General features: G+C 42.6%; 1 protein-coding gene across 7 annotated transcripts in view; it reads left to right on the forward strand.

The window, feature by feature from the left end:
- Positions 1–22,914, forward strand: part of THRB (thyroid hormone receptor beta) — a 582,690-nt gene that overhangs the window by 466,544 nt on the left and 93,232 nt on the right. For 6 of the 7 annotated variants that reach the window (XM_086942146.1, XM_086942142.1, XM_086942144.1 and 3 more), the window contains one exon: positions 4,756–4,821. In XM_086942146.1, coding sequence (XP_086798272.1) covers positions 4,803–4,821 — 19 coding nt within the window. In that variant the 5' untranslated portion in view covers positions 4,756–4,802. Of the gene's footprint in view, positions 1–4,755; positions 4,822–11,768; positions 11,897–22,914 lie in introns of those variants that run through there. The other variant, XM_086942143.1, reaches the window with a different exon arrangement.

Raw genomic sequence — 22,914 nt, forward strand, 5'->3', positions numbered from 1 at the left:
TTGCTGGAGGGATCTGGGTTTTCTCTAGTACGTTGTGACTCACACAGTAGCATAGAAGGTGAATGCGCCTTCTGCAAAGCACATTGTGTAAGATGCTGGTTAAAGACTTGCACTTTATGTAGATATCTCAGTGAGTTACTGGTTTTATCACAGAGATGATTTTGTTAGTACAGGCAACCCAAACCACTGCATTACATCTTAAATAAGGGTGGCTGATAAATTCCACTCTGCCAGCAGAGTTTGTGGAGTTTTGCCCACTCCACGTTCACGCTTGGAACACGGAGTTCCTGCAAAACTCCGCAAACTGCCACATTGCAGTTTTTTTCTTATGGGTGGCTTGTCAACGTTAAGTTGTTGGGCGCAAGCAAGAATTTGCACCCCTAGCACAATTTTCAGGCACTAGAACGCCTTTTGGTGAGATTTCTCAACGAGGGCGACGCAACAGATCGTGACCGTTTAAGTTGGGAAAGCTGCTTGAGTAGAAAATCTACTTGAGCTGCAGAAAGAAGCAGCGCCCTTTGCCCCGCCACGTGGTTTACAGCGTAGAACAATTGCCCAACTCTAAAAATCAGTGCAAGCATGGTAACACGCCGAATTCCAGCAGCTCTTGGAACTCCCCGGAATCTCGCAGAGTTTTTATGTAACTCAGTGGAGTGAAATTCCCCAAGTTCCGCCCAACCCTAGTCTTAAATCCGAACTGTGTTTTTCTCCAGTCCATACTCTCTCAACATATAATGGCTATTCTTATGGATGATATGAGACTGCTGCACCGATCACGGTTCGATCCCCGGCGCCGGCGGCAGATTAGCCCAGCACCATGTGACTCTGGGCAATAGCTTGCTTAATCTTCCCGACGGCCCCCAGCGCCTAGAGACCCTTACGGGGGATTGTGCGCTTTACAAATGTGGATTATTCCTCATTGTCTTATGTAACATTCACTCCACACTTGTATTATTGGACGTGTACGTATGTGTGAATGATGTAAGGGCCCTGACACCTTACATTGGGATGAGTGGTGTTATATAAGAAATTGTTTTAAAAAAATGAGCACGTGATATTGGAATCGTTATTGGTGTAATTACTCATAAAGACACATACATCTGCCATTTGTGTAGTCCACGCATCTTTCTTATGCAGGGAGTGAACAAACTCAAAAGCCTGCCTTCAAACCATAGTTTCTCTCACGGAGCAGTAAAGTGATAGCAAGCTGTGTTCCTTGGTTTATTTGCATCATTTTGTGTCGTTCATGCCTACAACACATCACATTGTCAACTAGGTGTTAGGTTCCGGATAACTCCCAGCCAGAATGATGCTCGAGCAAAAGGAGTGCTGATGGCCCTTTAAATGAGACCTTTGTGTGTGCCAGACTAGAAGTGAAAGCCCCCTGTCTGCCGATTGCTGCTTTCAACAGAAAGCAGACACAATGCGGCACCACTGAGTGGGTTACATAAATTGGCAATTACACCGAGAGAAATTCCCCGTACTGCACCAGGACCGGCCTTGAACCCGGATCCGGCTCAATAGCACCATCTGGATCCGGTATCGGGCCGGAGCCCCCGCTCATTGCCCGCAGGGACCGAACAATGGCAGCTTTTGTGTCCTTCTGTAAATCCTCAGGTCACAGCTGTTTACACGCTTGGGAGCACTGTGTACCTAAAGTGCAAATAAAAGTTAGATAAAGCCCATAAAATGTAGATAAAACACCTTTGTCATTGGTAGGCAGACGTGCATTTCAAGCGGTCAGTCAACACTGCCCTCTATCTAAATTGCTGCTAGATTGGGCTGCGTGAGGAGCAAATATCATTTTCTTCCTCGTGCACCCGTGGTTTCCTAGAAGGACTCTGATTTCCTGGAAAGCCCCTGCAGATTTGGCGAGCTTTGTTAAATGTTCCTGACTGTGAAGAATTTCTAGGAATTTAATCCGCCAGAGTATTTTATTCTCCCTGCACGCGTTATCAGGCTGCGGCAGATCTTCCATGCTCCACTAGGTGTCACCAGATGCACAATAAATCATTTGACCTGCGCAGTCTCAGTTTCCCAGTGCAATGAAGAGCGTCGCATTCGTTCGCTTTAGCTCTGAAGCTCTATCCAGGGGCTTCTCTTTCGGAGCAAACGCTGCGCTCTAAGAAAATCACTCATCCAAAAATGAATGTGCCTGGAAGATCCCATTATTAAACGCAGTGAGCTACATCGTGACGATTTTTTTCTAGCCCCGTGTTTTGCCCTGGCTCCACCAATCGTTGCTGAATTGTATAATATACATCGAGTGGGCACTGGCTGCAGCGAGAGGAGTTAGCTCGATCACGTGCGTCATGCTATTGGCTGTTTGGTGTATCATTCCGCACTCTGGGACGTGCTTTCATTGGTTGGTATGAGTGCATTTTTGCTTTTGGAAGTACACTGAATCCTTTGACAGTTTGCCATATTCTGTCCTCTATCTCTGTGTTAAGATTTTTATACGAAACGCCAAATTCAAAGCATGAGTGAAGGTGAAAGGGGTGTTGATGATTATGCACAGCATGGATTTAAAATGTGCAGTCTATATGCAAATGACACTCATGGTTAAAAAGTATGAATTATAAATTGTTGATTGCCATCCAAGGTAATTCCATTGGTCCTTGAATGTGCTCAAGAAAGGTCATTTGTGTCCTTAATGCTGTGAAACACCGTTTTATTGTTTTTTTCAAAGTTTTGAAAGTGCATTGGAAAAGAAAAATATACCAAGAGAGTAAAATCTCTGCCTGTTAATAATATGCACCTGGAACCAAAAACAAGCATTCACAAAGCCAATAGGTCCTGTCTTAGTGACCTATTAGCTTTGCCTGTGCCTTTTTAGCCATGCTTTAAAGCATGGATAAAGAAAAAAAAGTACTATGACACAGTGGCCATTTTGTAGGCACATGATTACAGTATGACGCAAGCAAGCAAGATTTTATATATATATATATTTTGAAGTGCAATTTGGAGGGAGAAACCAGAAGGTGTAGCAGTAGTGGGGGTGGGGGTCTGTATTGAGTGTCAGGGTAGGGGAAACATCACACAGGACTGATTGACAGGAAGCAACACAGTAAGAGGTGGTTGTGAAGAGAAGCAACAAGTGACAGAGAAGGAGGGCCTGGGGGTGGGAGGAAGTAACTAGGTGGACTGGGGTAGGGAAGAGGAGTAACGAGTAAGGAGCGCAGGAGGGTGAAGCAACATGGGGGGTGAGGAGGAGAAGTAATGGGCAAGAGAGCCATGAGGAGCGGGTGGGGAGAGGTACAAAGATGAGAAAGCAATGAGGGGAAGAACATAAGGGGGAGTGCAACCAGGATAGGGGCGAGGAGAACCAAAGAAGTGACAGAGAGCAACACTGAGTGCAGGGGGAGGGAAGTGCACGAGTGAGACAGTTGCAAGGCACATGCACTCTCATGGGGTGCTTAACTAAAAAAAACTAGTGCTTGAAAAGCAAGCAGTGCAGTGGAAGCATAGAAGTCAGCCAATCAAGAGATGGTAAAGAGGCAGTGCTCCATGGAAGGGACAAATAGAAGACTGGCAAGCTGGAACACGAATAAGAAGTAAGGAAAGGAGAGTGACAGAAAACCCAACCAATGGTAAGCATTGGATTGGATTCAATGTTCTTGGGAAGCAGCAATATATCTTTCTCTGGCAGGCAACTGTGCTATCCTAGAGGCTCGTTCCAAAAACGTGAAACAATACGCATACAAGAAAAACTGTATACCTTGATGATTGTTTCAGTATTTGAATTATTGTCAAAAAACAATTTTCAGGATCCAATGATTGATTTTAATGACCTGCTCTGCTGAAATAAAGGACCATGAGGAAATAATCACTTGCGCAATTTTTCATCATCAAAAGGCAGCTCTTGATGCTTATTGATCGCCAAACATTGGCGCGTGTTTATTGCTTTTTACCCTAAGGTTTTGACTGCTGAAAGCTGAAAAACTCTACTAGTATAATTCCGAAGAACAACGTGTGTGAACAAAGTTGATAAGACAGATTCCTGTATGTTTTTCGCCAAAAACATCTAATTTGATTGTTTTGTGGGCACGGGAATCATCAGCATGCCTCGTAAAGTTAATTCCAGGATGCAGAAATAACATGGATTACTCCCGCCTACTCCTAATCAGGGCCTTAGTGTCTCAGAGAACTGCTGAGATAGGACACAGGGAAAACTGATATTCGACTAATCTACACTGCCCCCCCCTCTGGGGGTACCAGACTTCCCTGGGGCTACCTTTACGCAAAGAGATGGAAGAGGATGACCGTTTCAGTGCTTAATTTGAGCCGGTTGCTTCCAGTGCTCTGCACCGGCACTTGATTGTCAACACTGGCGCTTGGGAGAGTCTGCCACTAGATGGCGATGTCTAGTTAAATTTGAGATGACCACAATAACAGGTAATTATGAATTCAATACACATTAAACATGGTTATTACCTGCGACCCAAGCCATGCTTATAGCTTCGGGGGCATGAAACAGTGTGAATTGTTATGCTTGTAGGATTTTGATGGTTAGTAGTAGTGTTGTTGCTATCATTTGCCGGGGCAATGTGTGCTGCAAGCTGCAGTGGCCTCCTGACGAGAGCCCTGGCACTTTTTTTATTTTTTTTTATTTTTTTATAAATTAAGCCCTGGACAGTTTAGATACAGTGTAATTTAGGTGCTGTTTTCTCTCCTGACCTATATCAGCTGCCTCAAGTTTCTCATACCGTCCTTGTGTCCCACATCTGTCTCATGTCTCTATTGTTCTCTTTGCAGTTGATTTCCGAGCGACAGAGCAGAATGAGGATGACGACTCTCCCCTGATGCCCATCAGCATGTCAGGTACCTGAACTCTGATGCACTTGTGCAAAAAATGTCTGTAGCACCTTCACTTCTGTTCCACTGTTCAGAGCGCAGCCGATCCTAACCAGCTCTTCTAGGCGCTTTGAGACCTAGTTCACCGTCATCGCTGGGAATACCTATAGCCTAGCTCTGAATGCCATGGTAGTAACAGGCGCAACATCTCTCGCCCGCCATCACCAATGGTTAAATACGGGTTACAGGCGGTATCTGTAGGTTTGGGCACTCCATTAGTAGTTTTGTATTTTTGATGTGAAATAATGAGTGGAAACATTTTTGCAAACATTGTTATCCCTACTGAACTCTTTTGACCACATAGTTTTCTCCATGTTGTAACTGGAAAAAATGAACAACGCAAGATTAGGGGTGAACATAATTTGTGCAAATCTGCAGTAAGTGTAAATCTAAAATCAGGTTTAGAAATAGAGGCTTTAGTGGGATACATTAGGTGTAAGTAGCCCTAAAGAGACCATGACAACGTGTAGAGAAAGGAAGGTTTTTAAATCAGTTGTAATTGGGTGCACTGCCAGTTTATACGCATTCGATTTTAATTATTGTGGGTATCCTAGGTGCTGTTCGGCGAGTGGACAAACCTAAACCACTCCCTAGAGTAGAGGAACTACTGCTAATTACTTTACGAATTGCCGAAGCACTCTAATGTGAGTATACGAATTGTTCAGTAACAATTTACAAAATTCAAACACCAATTCTGACAGAAGTAACAAGAGATCCAAAAGATGAGTGAATCTTGGAGTCTTTAATGGAGATTACAGCCAGCCGACACGTGTTTCATCGCCTTCGCGATTCATCAGGGCTAGAAGGCCGTATCAACGTCAGAAGGTCGCTCAGCTGGTGATAATTCCGACCCAGCCGGGCCCGTGACCAGTTATGCTGGTTCGAGTGCGTCCAGCAGCGGTCAATATCTTTGTTTATGTGTATAGAGTCAAGACGTATTATAATGGGCTCGGAGGTAACCCGATACAGTTCTTCGTGTTTATGGTTTTCGTTATCAAAAAATTTTACTATTCCTTTTCAATGCGTGGATACCAGTTTCGGTTCCAATTTACGGTGTACTTTGGTCCAAACAGGAACCGAGCTCGGAGGAGGTGCACCCGCCATACGCGCTGGAGAAGCCAAAACACGGCTTCGAGTACACCGTAATTTGAAACCGAAACTGGTATCCATGCATTGAAAAAGGTAAAGCTTCAGCTTCGAGTACACCGTAAATTGGAACCGAAACTGGTATCCACGCATTGAAAAGGAATAGTAAAATTTTTTGATAACGAAAACCATAAACACGAAGAACTGTATCGGGTTACCTCCGAGCCCATTATAATACGTCTTGACTCTATACACATAAACAAAGATATTGACCGCTGCTGGACGCACTCGACCATGACAACGTGAACACTACTGTAGTTCTTTCTGACTAACACATCTAAAACTCCGAATCACATTTGTACCTTTACCTATGTCTTAAATCTTATAAATTTGAGTAGAAAAATGTTTGTATACATTGTCTACTTATGCCATTATATAATATAAATAAAATAATATGTTTGTGATCTTGATTACAAAAATATATAATATATTCAATTTATTTAATTCAACGTATTATTTTTGTGACTTTCTTTTGTTACTTGTCCTAAGAGGCCAAGTCTGTAGTGCATTGACTATGCTGGATCTCTAGTATCTTCTATAATATTGAACTTCATCAATATTCATATGTCTGGTAGCGGCAGATCACTTAGAATTGAAAACAGCTCCTGATAAAGGAACTAACCAGGAATTAGCAGTCAAACACTGTAGTTACCTTGCCTGGTGTGGCCTTGAGAAAGACTCTTGGGGAAGCGAAACGTGTCTGCTGCCTGAGAATGTGTATGTTGATAATGCCCGGTTCCATATGTTGAAACGTAAGTGTAATACGTAGTTAATGGGAGCAGGAGGAGTGCTGTAAACTGGGTACCGTTGCCTAAAACCCAGGGCCGGACTGGCCGTAGCGGGCACCAGGCATTTCCCCGGTGGGCCACTAGGGCGGGGGCTGGTTTTGGGCCCCTGGGGCCATTTTGTCACTAGGGGTCAGCAATATCGACCCCCTGTAACAAAATCGTCCGAAACCGGTCCTTGCAAACTGCTCGGCTGCACCCCCTCACCCCAGGGGAGGCCGGCCGAGCAGTTTGCCAGGGCCAGTTTCGGTTCCCAGTTCAGCCCTGCCCAAACCCTGGGTTCCCTTACCTCATTTACAGGGGGTTACTACAGTGCTTTAAATGGGCCGGTACTGTCCGGTCTGGAGTACAACACTTTTTTATTTGAAGAGGGAGAGTACCGGCACTTCTCAAGAGAAATGCAATATTTTTAATTGGGGAATACCGGACTCTGTACCAGAGTACCTGCACTTTCAAGCAGCGGAGCCGTAGCTGGATCCCCAAATGGTAAGTGCTCACCCAAAGGTCTGTCCGGTAAAGGACCGCTGGGTGACAGTGGTGATTGGCCCGCCCTCTTTAGGGTGCAATAATCCTCACTGGCTGTCCCGGCCCTTCTCCGCCTAGGGCAGAGGAATGTAGACTAGCCTGACAGGTAGGGATCCCTGCGCATCGGCGATATTTGCTTTTAAACATTTATTTAGAGAAAACAAACTCCCTTTTATTGAAAGAAAATAAACAAGAGGAAGGAGACTGCATCAAAAAGAGGTCTTCTGACCCATAGACATTAGGAATAACTTCAGGGTTAAATTAAGCTGTTTTGCATAACACAGTGCAACTTTTTTTTGGCCTTATGGTGCTGCTAACTGTATTGCTCATTACCACAGATTTGCTGATACATAACGCTGTAAGTAACTAATTTTATGGTGCTCATTTTATCAGTATTTGAAGGATGAAAGGCTGAGTATGTCAGCTTGTGAAGAGCTCTTTATTCACACAGATATCCACAAAGAGAGTTTAACTCACTGAGCTATCTTATCAGCTTTCAACTAAACTAATGCATGCTAATAGAATGCACAAGCAGTGGTGCAAAGCCAGCCGTCATGCTCCACAGCCCTGTATTCACTTTGAATCAATTAGTTCTGCTTGCTGCTTTCTTACTGCTTCCTGTTCTATGTCTTGAAGTGCTATGATGTGGCCAGCAGGTGGCGCATATGCACTCTAGAATCATAGGTCGTTGTTTAGAAGTTATGTAAACACTGTCTCTTAAAACCAGTGTCAGTCACTTACAATAGTGAGATCAGGGAGGAAAGTAGCTTCAGTGCTGTGTGTGGGGCAGAGTTGTTTCTGCCCCCTGACGTTTGCTGCTGTGAAGCAAGTGATTTTGGTGCAAAGTGTCAGTACCTAACACAGCCCGGTGTGCATGCACTTTGGGTAAGAGTCTTTGGGCGCTTCGTACTGTAGAACAGTGCATTTGAAGTGATGGTGGTGAGCACATCACTGGGGCAGAGTCACTGCCCAGTATTCTCCTCCTAGTTTGTGAATCTGGACAGAGCTTGTCGGCAGCATTGTTCACCTCCCAACGCTTGAAGAGATTCGAGGCGATAGAGAACTAAATGGCCAGACTCATCCTCAGCTTCCCCAAATGGACCCACATCACTCCCCACCTTAGGAACCCCTGCTGATTCCCCATCCAGAAAAGATGCCTTTTCAAGATACATGCCTATAAGGCCCTCCATGACCTAGGACCAGCATGCACCAACCAGCGCCTGAACTACCAGCAACCCTTCAGACACCTGCACTCCGTCTCCCTCGCCACACTCTCCGCGTCCGTTAAAGCCTCAGCAGAGGACACTCCTTCACCTACCTGGCCGCCAAGTCCTGGAAAGACCATTCCCTACACCTCTGAACAGCAGCCTACCTCACAGAATTCAGAAAGATACTCAAGACCTGGCTCTTCGACTGATCGCATCAGGATCCCAGCGCCTGGATACCCTCTCGGAGGATTATCAGCACTATGTAAATCACGATTGATTGAGAGCTGGAAAGTATGCTCTAGTGTGCGTTTGTGTACATTTATTCCTTCATGGTGAGAACACAGCAGCCTCCAGGCAGCCATACATCTGTCCACACAAAGGCTACGTGGAAGCCCTTGAATGCTCCTGAGTTTACAGAGCTGTGATGAGTAGGTCTGTTGCATCATCAGCACGAGGGAAGGTAAACAATGCATTGGTGCACTAGTTCAGGGTGTTCTAGGCCTCAGTGACAAACTGTTCCATTACACACACAGGAAGACATAGAAAGCCCCTGGTGCAGAGAGGGACTGTTTCTGTGCAGGCGTTGGAGAGAGGGTCGTGCACTGACAGCAAGGGGGTTTACTTCTGGAGTATGATTGAGAGAGATACTTGGGGGGGAAACCAGAGACCCTGTTGGGAGTTCCTGCGCTCATTTCAACGAGCCCTATTGGAGAAGCATAACCATGCCTTGGCTAACCAGTGCTCTTATCCAAGACGTGGGCTGGAATCAGAACCAGGGTCTGGGACACATTGCGTCCACCACATCTCGTAGGACAAGACCTCCAGATCCAAAGATACCAAGAGTAGCTTTGCTGTGCTCTGTACACCTGGAACCTCACCGCAGGTGGAGTGGAGAAACCCTACTTACCGGGAAGGAGCCCACTGTTGCCTGGTGTCAAACTACGCTCCCTGTGGAGGCTTCCCCTTTCTGGGGGTCTAAGCATGCACAACACGTGGGCACAGTTGCCACATTCCAACTGAATTTACTCCCTGGGTGGGTGTTGCCCATTTATAGCCCTCCAATCGGAAGAGACAGAATTGTCCTTCTTGATACGTTAGTAGTCTGTCATTGAAGAAACACCCGCTATGTTCGATTGGCTGAAACAAGAAGACAACAAAAAAATGTTAGCCAATGGAAATGCTTGAGACAGCTGAGAATTCCTCTGAGCAGCAATCCAATACAGTGCTTCTTACCTTCTCTGCGCCATCACAGATAAAGACTACGTGTACGCAAATCAGCCCAGACTCCTAGACAGTGTACATTCTGCATGAAAAACAAGGAAAAATGCAATCCATGTATGCCTTTCATACAGTTACAAATATGATTACACCATTAGTCTCTTGTCAAAGATAAGGAGAAGACCTTCTCCCCATAAGCCCTTAAATATGGGTTTGTGCCCAGAACAGTTACCACAGGTAGGTGCTGTTTTACTATAATATATTTGCCTGTTAACCAACAGGCGCAGCGCCAAAGGCATAACATTATTGTCGACGTGCTTCGTGTTTTTTAATTTGACAAAAACGTCTTCAGGATCCCAATCTGAGATATATATATAGATAAATATATATATATATATATATATATATATATATATATATATATATATATATATATATATATATATATATATATATATAATAAGTTAATATAAAACTGTCTATTGACTGATAGTTAATATTATAAGAATTGCTTTTCAACATTTTTAAACATTGCTTTGAATTTACTTATTTGCAATTTTGTTCGAGTTAATTTACCATTCAAAGATGGCGCTCATGATTTGGTATATGATCCGTTTTTTGTGTTCATTATCATGCCTTAATGTACTTCCGCCTTGCCGTCGCCAGCTGACACTGACGAAGGCAAGTGCTGAAACGCGTCTGTTAATTTTGAAATTGTGCAATAAACCATAGCGGGTTTTACCCACTGCCAGTGCTGTTTACTGTCCTTTGACTGCGGAGCTTGAATATATATATATATGTAGGGAAAACTACTTACCTCTAAAATGGCACGAACAGCAAAAATCAATTAAGCCCCATAGAAGACAGTTTCCAATCCGATGGCTTCTGGGAGTGGTAGTCTCCTACACCTGCCTACGCAATAGAGACTACACGGTCTCAATGGGGGCCAGCTGAACTCCAATGACATGGAACGAGCCAAGCAGGTTCAAATCAAGGTGTCACCCTATTCCTGTTTGCGAAGGCATCTGATGAAGACACAGTTCAAAATGCATTATGCCGCTCCATTTTGCAAATAAAAGATCTTCCTTACTTATCCCTGTTGAGTCCTTCTGGTGTCTCGAAGAGGAGTTGCCGTTTTGATTCATATATATATATATATATATATATATATATATATATATATATATATATATATATATATATATATATATATATATACACGAAAAAGACACAGTTCAAGAACGCTGAGCACTCAGCATAATTTCTTCAGATAATTTATTTTTAAATAAACGCAAACACGATCATACTGACAAACGCGTTTTAGCCTCCCGGCCTTTGTCAAATATATATATAAATATATATCTCATTGACAAAGGCCTGGAGGCTAAAACGCGTTTGTCAGTATGATCGTGTTTGCGTTTATTTAAAAATAAATTATCTTAAGAAATTACGCTGATTGCTTGAACTGTGTCTTTTTCGTATCACGCGAGTTCGTCCTTGCGGCTGCTGCACCCGTTGTGTTGAGAGTGGGGGAATTCGCAAACAACGTGAAAGGATATTTATATTAAACCATAATTGCCACTTTCAGTTGTTTTCAAAATATTTCTACAAATGATCACATTTGTAACATAATTCTTATATAAGACAACCTATTGGAGCCAAAACTGTCATCAAGAACGTCTGTCCCATATCCATCCCGGGGAACTAAACCTATGATCATAGTTGCAAATAAATTAAGTTAAATACTTGAATAATTTTTTTATACACAACTATATACATTTTATCTGTGAGAATAGCAATCTCTGATGAAATAATTGTAAAACAGGAGAACTTAATTTCGAAATGTGAATGAATATTTTTTGTAAATGATAAAAGTTATATTGAAACATATAAAACAATTTTTAACTGTTATACAGAAGACCAGGGACAATGATAATAGATGTTAATGTGATGGATGTGTGTCTTCATACGCTTAGACATGAGGGCGGTCTCAAAGCAGACAACGGGGAAGGCTGTAGAAGGAGAGAAAGTTAAAGAACATCAACATTCTAGACGCTCAGTCTCCAATCTTGGTTTGCTGCGCCGATTGTAGTATCAAGGAGGGAATATTGAAGTCACGCAATATCATGACCAGAATATTGAGGACAAAAGATCAAGAAGGTAAGTGCACAAAGAGAGGTATAGATTAACTATTCTTAACTCCACATCTGTCTACCTTGACGACCTATATGTCTCCACGGTATGTATGTGCAGAATGAGGTATAGAAAATAGACACATACTTACCTACCACTGTTTTGTTCCACAATAATCTGGTCATGATATTGTGTGGCCTTGATATTTCCTCCTCGATAATCCTAAACCACACTCCTCGGGCTAAAGTGTCTTGTGAGCGCATCAAACCGTTATCAAGAAATATAGCTCGGGATACTTTTTATTGGACCCACCATTATTCTATCTGAAGATGTTCCTAAGAAAAGCTTTCAAAGTCCCACACGCTACTTCTTGAGATGAGCACCTCAAATCGATGAGGCGACATGGAAAGGGACATTGTGAATGGAAAGTCATTCTGCTGCTTAGCTATTCTGCTGCCAAATAACTAAACTGTCACGTCAGTAGAATTGAAGACAATGATGAGTAAAGATCAGATGAGGATTAACCTTTGTGAAATTTATCAAGAGAAAAAAATGTCGCCACTTACTCATTCTTTCACTACAACAATATAAACTGACCTGCTTCCGTTATATTGGTATAATGCTCGGCGTGGTGCATGGTACCTCTATCCATAAACAAGTTTGTTCACTGACTTGTTATTGGCGAAATCCCAGTTGATCCAACCGAAGACCTTGATATGAATCCGTACTTCTTGAAATTGCTTTAAAGTAACTAATCAACAGCTAAAAGAATCTAATTTAAAACAGTTTTTGACATAGAATTTTTTTTAATTGGAGTCCTACGATGTGGACAGACTTTAGCGAGCAACTCTTAACAGAAAGAGGTATGTGTGCCTAAGGCAAGAACATCTTCAAAGCATCTAAGTAGCTATTAATGCATAGGGATCAGCAAGGCTTCCTGACAAAAGGCACCATATTTTCCTAAATGCTAGGGATAATGTTGTGAAAAACATTTGATGAACTAAAGTTGAAATATTTCTGCCACACTTTGCAACAAGTGGATTTTGGCTTTGTACACAGAACAATAACACTGGGATTATAATATAGCATACACTTGACCCTATCACAGTTAACCTGTACAAAAATGCAAATAAGAAGGAACAAAGCTACCAATTGTCGATAATAAATTTTGATTTGTATTTTGAACCTTTTTCCCAATATAGTCCGAAACACTGAGAAAATGTATCGTTTCTGGTCAAATTATATGCAGATGATCTGGCATCTAGGAGCCAGCGGAGGATATTTGCAAATCATCAGGATATAAGTGCAGTACTAAATCGAAGGAAATATATATGTACTGTAACGTTTACAGACCTAAATTTTTTCAAAGAAATCATCACGTTTTACTAAAAGAAAATATGGGGCTGCCTAATCTCTGTCTATTGTATGTTACACAGTTTTGTATAACACAACTAATCACACTTGAAGGTATCCAGGGGCTGTTACACTGTACTTACCAATTTTAATAATCAGGTGAATAAACTATCCTCAGTAATGCTGCTGACAAAGATAACTATATATTGTCCAACATGCTTGCACTTATGTCCTAAATTCATCTTTGCACCAGGCTAACATTTTGACACCACATCCTCAGCATGGAATATGGAAAACTACTAGCTTTCTTGGATGAAAATGCTACAATGTTAGAAAAAGGAGTCTTAGGACATCTGGACTTAAAATTGTACTAACAGGGAGCTGATATTAATAACATCGATGTATTAATTTAATCAGAAGTGTGCACTTACAATAACAATATATCAGTGTACGGCTTCATTAAGCCTGAAGAGTGTAAAAATTTCTTACTGTACTTTGGCTAGAAAAGGTTCTTTAAATGGGTGGGGCTGCAGAATTTTCAGAAATGGATTAAACCCTTGTTACATATAATTGTTATATATTTTTTCATATTGTTTTACAAAAACTTTAGAAAAAAGACATCACATAAATAATATATGGATACAGAAAATACTCCACAAATACCACATTACTAATTAATTATGTAGCTAAAACATTCAATTCATACGCAATGGCTACTTCAAAATTCCAAATGTTAATAGTATTTATATTTAGTACCAGGTCCTTAAGTGTCTGAATCCAGCACTCAATTTGTAAATAAAAATAAGTGCAGCGCCCTTGTAAGGAGACCACTCACGTTTGCACCACCCATTGCCCATGCCAGTTCCAAAACAACAACTATTTATTGCATTCCTTCAAGTGTGACAATTCGGATTATTGAAAGCCACCCAAAGCTATAAGAAGGGCTTGGACTGCAGGTATTAGTCATTTTAAGCAATGTTAAATTATTAAATAACTGTTGTGCTTATTTCAAAATTAACCAATAGCACCACCATATGGTGGACTTTCATAAGTGCCGGTGTTGAGAATTAAGTGCCAGTGCTGAGCACCAGAAACCACTGGTTCAAATTAAGCACTGTCTGAACCAAACACAGTAAGATCATAACGCAAGACATGAGCAGAGGAACTAATAGATGGTAGCTAATTAAATGTGTAAGATATTTGTTACTCTTGCTGCAAAAATAACAACAAGAATGGTGGGGCTCCTAAGCATGGCAAGAGAATCTAGATTTTATTAAAAAGATAGAGGCTAGAGTTGTCCATTAACTCCTCTAATGCTGCCACTCACAACAACTTTAAACATTATAAGCATACACTCAGGCATATATGCTACTAGCTCTTGAATGTTCATGTTCTTTAACTTTTCCCTCCTGCTACAGTTTTTCTCCTCGATTTCCCAGACCACCCTTTTATGCTCAATATCTTTCTTTCTACCCCAGAACTACATCTGCTTGATTGACGCGTCATCTTCTCTCCTTCCTAATGCTCATCTACTGGCAAGAAGAAACATTATTCACTAATGTCTGACTTATTAATGCAAATTACAACATTTGAGTCAGATATAATGGTATAGCTTACAAACCTACTTATTTAGTTTTTCCTTCTCCCTCCGTTTATGTCTAAACCTCACTAACCAGGTAGAATAACGCCGGCAGAGGAAGGGAGGATTAATCGAAGATGAAAAATGGAATGAACCTTTAAGCTTATCAACAATAGCATTTTCAGTTAACAGATGAACTCTTTGCTTTCTTCTGAGGAGGTTGGATTATAACAGAAAGGGAAAAGCATATTTGACCCTAGGAATTGGTACGTCAGTCCAAGATACAAGCAGCTAGAAGCCGATCGATCATGCGCATTGTGTGTAGATCACTCGAAGTACCAAAATTTAGGTGAAATCCCTTTACATTTCTACAAGACACGATTCGGCCGAAAGTTTAAGGTGCAGCCATTTTGATTTTGTTTGGAACTCTCCAAGCACTGGTAAATATGGCAAAGATGATGCACATAACGGAGCATGCGCCTTCATCTGAAGACGGTTGAAATCTAGACTGGCCCTTACAGAGAAGAACACAGAAGAAAAACAGACAAAGTAAAGTAAGTTAAAATAGAATTGGTGCAGGTATTTCCAATCAAATAGCATTTGTCCGGCACAACAACACTTTTGGGACTTGTTATGGGACCCACATAATGAGGGGCTTTAGAACCCAAAGTACCCACCTGTCTGTGATGCAAGTCTACATACAAAAACACTATAAGGCTGTGTGACATATTGTTTATGGGATAGATCTCTCCTGGCAATAGGTTTTCTAGCCATGCCCAGTCTGCCCACCATTTCTCAAATAGAATAGGATAAAGGAATTGTAAGGTATTGAGTTTTGGTGAACTTTTAGTAAATTTCGGCCCGAGTAACAGCCTTTGGTATAAAGATTTCTCAAACAGTTTATAAGGGATGAATAATAAGTCCACAATTAAGGCTTCTACTCAAACCAGACAACTATCAAAAAATATAGAAAGAATGCCAGGGATGTCAAAATGTTTTACTGGAATTGAGACCGCGTATCTTCAGGGGAAATAACGATTTTTGATTTGATTTGATTTTTCTATTTATATAGCGCGCGAATGCCCAAGGGCGTCTTGGCGCTGAGACGTACCACTGGCTCTTAAAGATGTTGACTAGGGCTGTGCAGAGAAAAGCCATGTTTTAACTTCTTTTCTGAAGGATTTCAAGGATGGGCTGGACTAGTGGTAGTTGGTTCCAGATTCTTGCTGCGTATACTAGGAAGCTTCTTCCGCCCCAGTTAGCTCTCCTGAATCTAGGGACCCTGATAAGCTTCATTTGGTTAGATCTGAGAAGCCTGTTTGGCTCATTTTGTTGTAAATGTGTCTTTAGAAATTGTGATCCAGTTCCGTTTATTGCTTTGTATGCCAGGCACAGTGATTTAAATTGTATCCTATTTACAATTGGTAGCCAATGCAAGTTTTTTAGTTTGTGGCTGACTGTTTCGAACTTTGGTATTCCTAGTATCAGCCTGGCTGCTGCGTTCTGCAGGCGTTGTAGCTTGAGTAGGATTTTCTTCCTTGCTCCGGCATATAGGCCGTTCCCGTAGACCAGTCTGGACAATGCTAGTGCTGTCACTACTGTCTTGCATGAATCATACGGTAAGTAAGGTAGAATTTTTTTAATCATTTTTAGGATGTACCAAAGTGATGAGGCCAGTTTACTGGCTTGAGCGTCGAATGAGAGATTAGTGTCTAAATGTGATCCCAAGGTTTTTCACCTTTTCTGACGACTCGGGGCATCTTCCCAGATCTTTTGGCCACCATGAGGGGGACCATATGTTTGTGTCCCCTCCTAATATCATGACCTCACTCTTGTCACCGTTCAGTTTTAGGCAGTTCATTCTCATCCATTGGCTGATTTGTGCCATGCAGAGTTGGAATTTTTCTGCTGTGTCCTGTACATCCTTACTTATTGACACCACAATTTTGGTGTCGTCGGCGTAGGATATTGGGGTGAAACCACTGTTCCTTATTATTTGTGCGAGGGGAGCTACATATAGATTAAAAAGAGTGGGGCTCATCGATGAGCCCTGCGGGACTCCGCATGGTAGGTTAACAAACCTACAGGGAAGGAAATACACCATCGCTTTTGCTCATATGCATGGGCATTTTCTTCATCTTGAGGAGACGGTAGGGGCCAGCGAGCAGGCTGCAATGGATTTTGTTAGGCTCACATATGAGTTCAATTTTGAATCAGTAGCCATGATGCCTTGAGGTGTGTTGCAGCTTTGCTTTTCATAAATAAAATCATGTGTTAAACTTAGGGAGTATTTCATTTGATACACCTCTCTGTTTAGCACAGTGGCAACATTGACTTAACAGGGCTGGTGATTTGCTGCTGCATTGCATTGGTTTGTTCGCTTGTCGCTCATGAGCTGTCTTAGGTAAGAGGATACACTGACAGGCTGCAGCAGGGCTGCCTGGCTCAGGGTGGATTAACAGGTGCAGTGTGTAGATAAAGACTAATAGGCTTCCATGCAGCGCTCTTGATTGCCTGATCCCACAATGGTTGAAGTCTTGTGGGATCTCTGCTTTCACTGTTGATCTAGTGAGCATCCAGCAATCTTGGGGTCAGGCTCTTCCGAGGTGCAAATAAAGCGAACATGTGCACCCATGTCAGGGTCAGGCTTTCAATCAAGCGTAGACAAATAAAACAAAACTAATACCTGTTACAGTGCTAAAAATAAACGGATTACTTTCTGTAAAGAACGCAGGTGTGATGTAGAAAATTGACTGTAACAAAATGTATATATTGAGTACAATATGTTTACCATGAATGCTACGAAAGAAGTTACTTGTCAAACCTAACAATAGAGTCTTTGCATTAAAGGTTTAGAATCCAACAAATAGTCAAATCAACCTAGTTCTGCAACAAAAGATTCCCTTGTTCACAGCAGAGCGAGAACATTCAAATCCCCCAGCATCCCTACCTCCTAGCAGGCCCTGCCCTCAACCTTACTGAAAAGTGTCACAAGTCTTTAGAGATATAGGGCCCGATGTACGTCCACCCAATTTGCGCCTTGCAGATTGCGTCGGAATTTGCGAGTCGCAAATTGGGATGTACAACCGTGTCAGAGACACTGTTAGCGATTCCCAATGGGGTCGCAAAATGCGAGGCTCATGAATATAAATGAACCACTCGCAATTTGCGACTCCATTGAGAATGGCAGGCCCTCCCAGGTATGGTGGCCTGCTGGGCTCAGCAGACCACCAGGTCTGGGACTGCTTTTAAATAAAGCTGTTTATTTAAATGCAGCCCGTTTTCCTTAAAGAAAAACTGGATGCATTTTTTTTTAAATATAACGTTTTCGTTTCATTTTTTAAGGGCAGGTAGTGGTCCTTGGGACCATTGCCTGACCTTAAAAAATATTTTCAGAGCCAGTCACAAAGGGGAAGGGGCCATTTGCAACTCTTTTACCATCCTCTTGAAGAGGGTGGTAATTTGCGAGTATTTTGCAACCGCAATTGCAGTCGCAAAAAATTGGTACATGGCTTTGTGGTCGCTATTAGGAAGGGAACGCCCCTTCCTAATACCAAGTCGCAAAACCTATTTAGCGAGTCGCAAATAAATTGTGGCTCGCTAAATAGGATTTGTACATGGCCCATGAGGGTTTTATATGCCCTAATGGGTCGCGAACCCGTTTGCTCATGCAAAAATGGGTCGTACATCTGGCCCTGCGTGTGATAGAATTACTAACCTAATACAGCGTAAATAGGGATACGGTTAACCTGCACGCACCAGAAAGCTACGAAGCAAGCATGACCCAATGTTGCCCTATTAATGCAGCAAAGACATAAATGGACTTCTGAGGCACAACCTTGTCCTTTCCTAACCAAAATGCTGTGCGCCTCGAGGCCCATTGGGCTGTTTCCATCATTTTTTCCTGCAGGCCCAGTGGTTTTCCAGATGTCGGATCTGAAGGGGTCCCCGGGTCACAGAGTCGAGGATCCACCTTCACCCATTGCATTTTCTGCGTAGGTTGAATCTGTTGTGGAGGTGGAGTTCTGGACTTTTTTGGTTCCGTCCAGAGGTGTCAGGGATAACACCCGAAGACCCCGGAGTTCTACCTGTCTCGGTGCACAAATAAACAGAAACACGGGCTTCTCGATGGTGGCGTCAAAGACCAAAGGTTTATTACTGCAGGGACACAGAAGTCACAGAAACTACACACGGGCAGTATCTAGGAGCCTGTTCGATTTGTACAAAGTGGGTTGCTCCTTAAATACTAAATTTTAGGCTTGGGGCAAATTCTTTACATGCTAGTACAGTTCTAAACCTTCATGTCCTAAACAATAAATATTTGGCGTTACACAAGAATCGTCAACAATATCTGATGTCAAAACATTACGAACGAGGGGTTCCCACTGTTCCATCATAATCCCATGTCAACTTTTCATTCAGGACCTGTACCGCCTCATCGTAAATTTCGTTACCTCCCCCTAATAAAGGCCCAGAAGGAAAGGAGCAGAGCCAGGTGCAGAAGATAGAAAAGCAGGATAAGGAATGTTTGTGGGTCGTAAATGGGCAAGGCTACCAGCTTCGGCCACCTAATCATGATCAGGCCAACGAACACGAGAACCAGTATGGCAGGACTGGCCTTAGGCTGGGGAGGCAGTTTCTGTCGAGTCATGCGGCCATAGCGTTTTCTGTCCTAAGGTGCACGTGTCACTAGTAAGGTGAATCGCCGGCTTAAAGCTTACGTGTCCTTAAGTGAAAGAGGTCACTGCGTGTCCATTGACTATGTGAGGGCAAGAAACACAAAATGGCTTCCGTAATCTAAGATGGATGCCATGGGTAGATCAGAAATGTGTTCATAACAGGAGTGCTCTTGCTCGTAGCATAGCGAAACCACCAGGATATGCTAAATGGATCATTTGCGGTTCACTGATACCAAAATGATGTATTTACGACAATGTTGAAAACACGGGTTCAAATCGTCACGGAACCTCAGAGGGTAGGAGGAGAGTCCTGGGTCATTTACATATTTATTCGTAGTTTTGTATAGTTTTTCCACTTTGAAGTTCTGAAGTACCAGTGCTATACTGGCCACATATCACTGTGTTATCAAAGGAACATGACAAGTGGTGAATGGGCCCAACTGACTGATGAAAGCTCACAACTCTGAGATAAGCTAAAACCTGAATGACGTTTGCATGCCTTTTAAGGATTGAATATCTTGGAGATTAAATTTAATGTCGAAGCATTTGATCAGGGCCAGCGTTAGTGCTGGTAGCACCCAGTGCGACAATATTTTTTGGCGCCACAAAATGACCTCCTCCACTGATTCCATCACTACCACCCTCCAGCAGTGCCCCTCATCTCTCTATAGCTCCTCTCTCATGTGCATTTCTTTTGTTAATAGTGCTACTCATACCAGTGTAAGGGGTCAGAGCACTTTACATCACACACACACATTATACAGAGACAATGAATCATATGTGTGTAAATCAGTGTATAGGAAATTTTACATAAGACAGAGAACTACAAGGTGTAGGAATCACATGTCATCCATACCAATAGGCTGTATAGTTAAAGAGTGTTTGTCCTGGTGAATCACAATCCCTGAATTTAAAATGTACCACAGTGGTGGGAGTTGGCTTTACTGGTAAGAATGTATTTCTACACAAACGATCCCTTTTTAGCAACATTAGGATAATGAAAATCTGGGAGGAAAACAACATTCTAACATATACTATACATTTTGTGTGCAGCTCTTCGATTACGGTCAATAGGTTACTGTACTGTATTAGGATTGTCATTTATGAACTGCAACTAACAAAAGGATCTCTGTGACAAAAGCAGTAACTGAGCTAGCCACATAAAATGCAGTTCTGTGATCTGCATTTTACACATTCTTTGCAGCAGGCACATTAACCCTATATACTACTTCATGATGAGACAAAACTGCCACTGGACAAAACTCCAATCTCTTTCCATCAGGAACAATAATCCACAGCTTTACCTTGAAATATTCATTATTTTCTGGAAGTTGCTGGACACACAAGGAACTCTACAGCAGGTGCCTTTAAACCAATGGACGATTTCAAAACACAGAGCTCCGAAAGCTCGGCACCCAGTTCAGTGGCATTTGCCGCCCTAAAGCCATCCGTACAATTGACAACAATAAGCAATTTGTTAAGTTTTGTAGTTTAAATAAACACTTTATCTGAATCCATAGCTACTGTACATAAACCACGTGTATTCTCCATAACTGCTATCTGAGGCTCACTTTCAGCGTAAAGAGCTAGGGACCAACGTTTTAATAGGGCTTTTGGTGAGGGTGAAACAGGGTATTGTAAGGATTAAAAAATTGCCCCTATGGTGCTGTCAGAGGATTTTGCAAGGCAACTTTATAAAGAAACGTATCCTTCTGTTTACTCATGCTCTTCCCCTGTCACTTCCACTTATAGAATCTCCAGTTGGCACTAAAGTGCCTCTTCTGTAAAGCCACATGACCCCAATAATGTTGGGTTTAAAAACAAATGATTAAATAAAACCCTAAATTTGCAGCTGGAAATATGCATTGTCCATGGTAGCCAAACGCTGCCCCTCAACTGGTTCGAGAGATTTTGCATCAAAATTCAAGCCCTGGTAGTGGTTCCAGTTTGCAAATTTTAACCTTAGTGGCTTTGTTTTGGGGGAAGCAGCCCCTTCCTTACTGACCTGCAAATGCACTCCAGTGGCCAGGAGAGGACCACTCCTAAGCTGTGGCAGTAGACAGAAGCCTCTTGGAGATGAGAATGCAAATATCCCCCGAGTGTCCTCTCTGTTTAATTCCTATTCATGGCACAGAAAAGCTCAGATCATTTCCCCCTTAATCAGTAATCTACTTGTCCACCTTATTTCTTCAGCCTCACTCCAGGAGAGTGTAAGAGACCCCAACATGCAAGAGGCGAGGGGTGATCAAAATGCCTCCCTGTTGTTCTTAATGTGGAGTTTTTGGCGTGTGGTCTGAGAAGATCATCTTTTAAGAACTGTTCGACTGATGTGAGTGTGAGTGTAGATAAGTGCTGCCCTGGGAGCTCCTTTCTGACTGGCCTCGAGCTGGCAATGGGGTGATTGAAGGCGTGGGTGACGGTACGAGGTGCACTATGCAGTAGTGAGACCTCTCCTACTCTTGTCTCCCTGCGTCTCTAGGGCCACACTTTGTATGAGAGATTCGTGTCAGGAAGGACCTTTTTACGAAGGCAGAGTCAGATTTTATAGCGTGTGGCTCAGGTTATATACTTCTGACAGTAAAAGCTAGATCATCCCTTGACGCCCTCTTTCAAAACGCTGTGAGCAATTGAAGATGTGCCTACAGAACTTAAAGAGATGCCCACCTTGGCACTGCCACTCATTGACTATGTGCGCTGTCTCCCAGAGTGGTCTTTGGATATTGGGCTTGGTGCCTGAGCATCCACATCATCTCCAGATCCTGCTGTGGACACAATCTTAAAGTGCCTTCACTCAACTGGAGCAGAGCCCCTCTCCTTCTGTGGATTCTGCAGGAGTAACCAAGGAACAGCAGCAGAGGTTGGGACCAGTCAAGGGCATCGTCAAATGGCTGTAGCCGAATCGCCCTCATATGCCGTCTACTGTGGAAGTATCCCTGGAAGTGATGACGTTCCAGTATTTCACGTCCTTGGCGGTGCGCTACTGTCCCTGCCATTGGAGCTGGCCTTTTCTCTTCCCACTATTGAACAAGGACAACCGAAAAGCTGCCAGAGACATCAGATCATCACTGCTTTGAGGCTCACCTTGACAAAGGCATGAAAGCTTTAAAATAAATGTATTGCACATTTTCATCAGAAGAGACAAAACACATGTTGAATTGCCTTTCCTTTCCCTATCTGTCTGTTTAAATCACTAGTTTTTTAAAATCTAATTTGATTTTTATACTAAACTAGTTTAGTCACCATATTTTCAAGACACCTTTGCTATTCTACAAGGTTTCGGTGGAAGTCGAGTACAACTGGTAAGATTGGGAAGTGTTGATACCCAGATGAGGTGGACCAGTGTCCTGTTTGAGCACAATATACGATGGTAGAACATGCTCAATCACGCCTTGACTCTGTGGCAGAGAGTGGCGAACCAATCACAACCCCTGGAC

Source organism: Lissotriton vulgaris, chromosome 10 (assembly GCF_964263255.1).
Source record: "Lissotriton vulgaris chromosome 10, aLisVul1.2, whole genome shotgun sequence".
In the NCBI taxonomy this organism is placed as follows: domain Eukaryota; kingdom Metazoa; phylum Chordata; class Amphibia; order Caudata; family Salamandridae; genus Lissotriton; species Lissotriton vulgaris.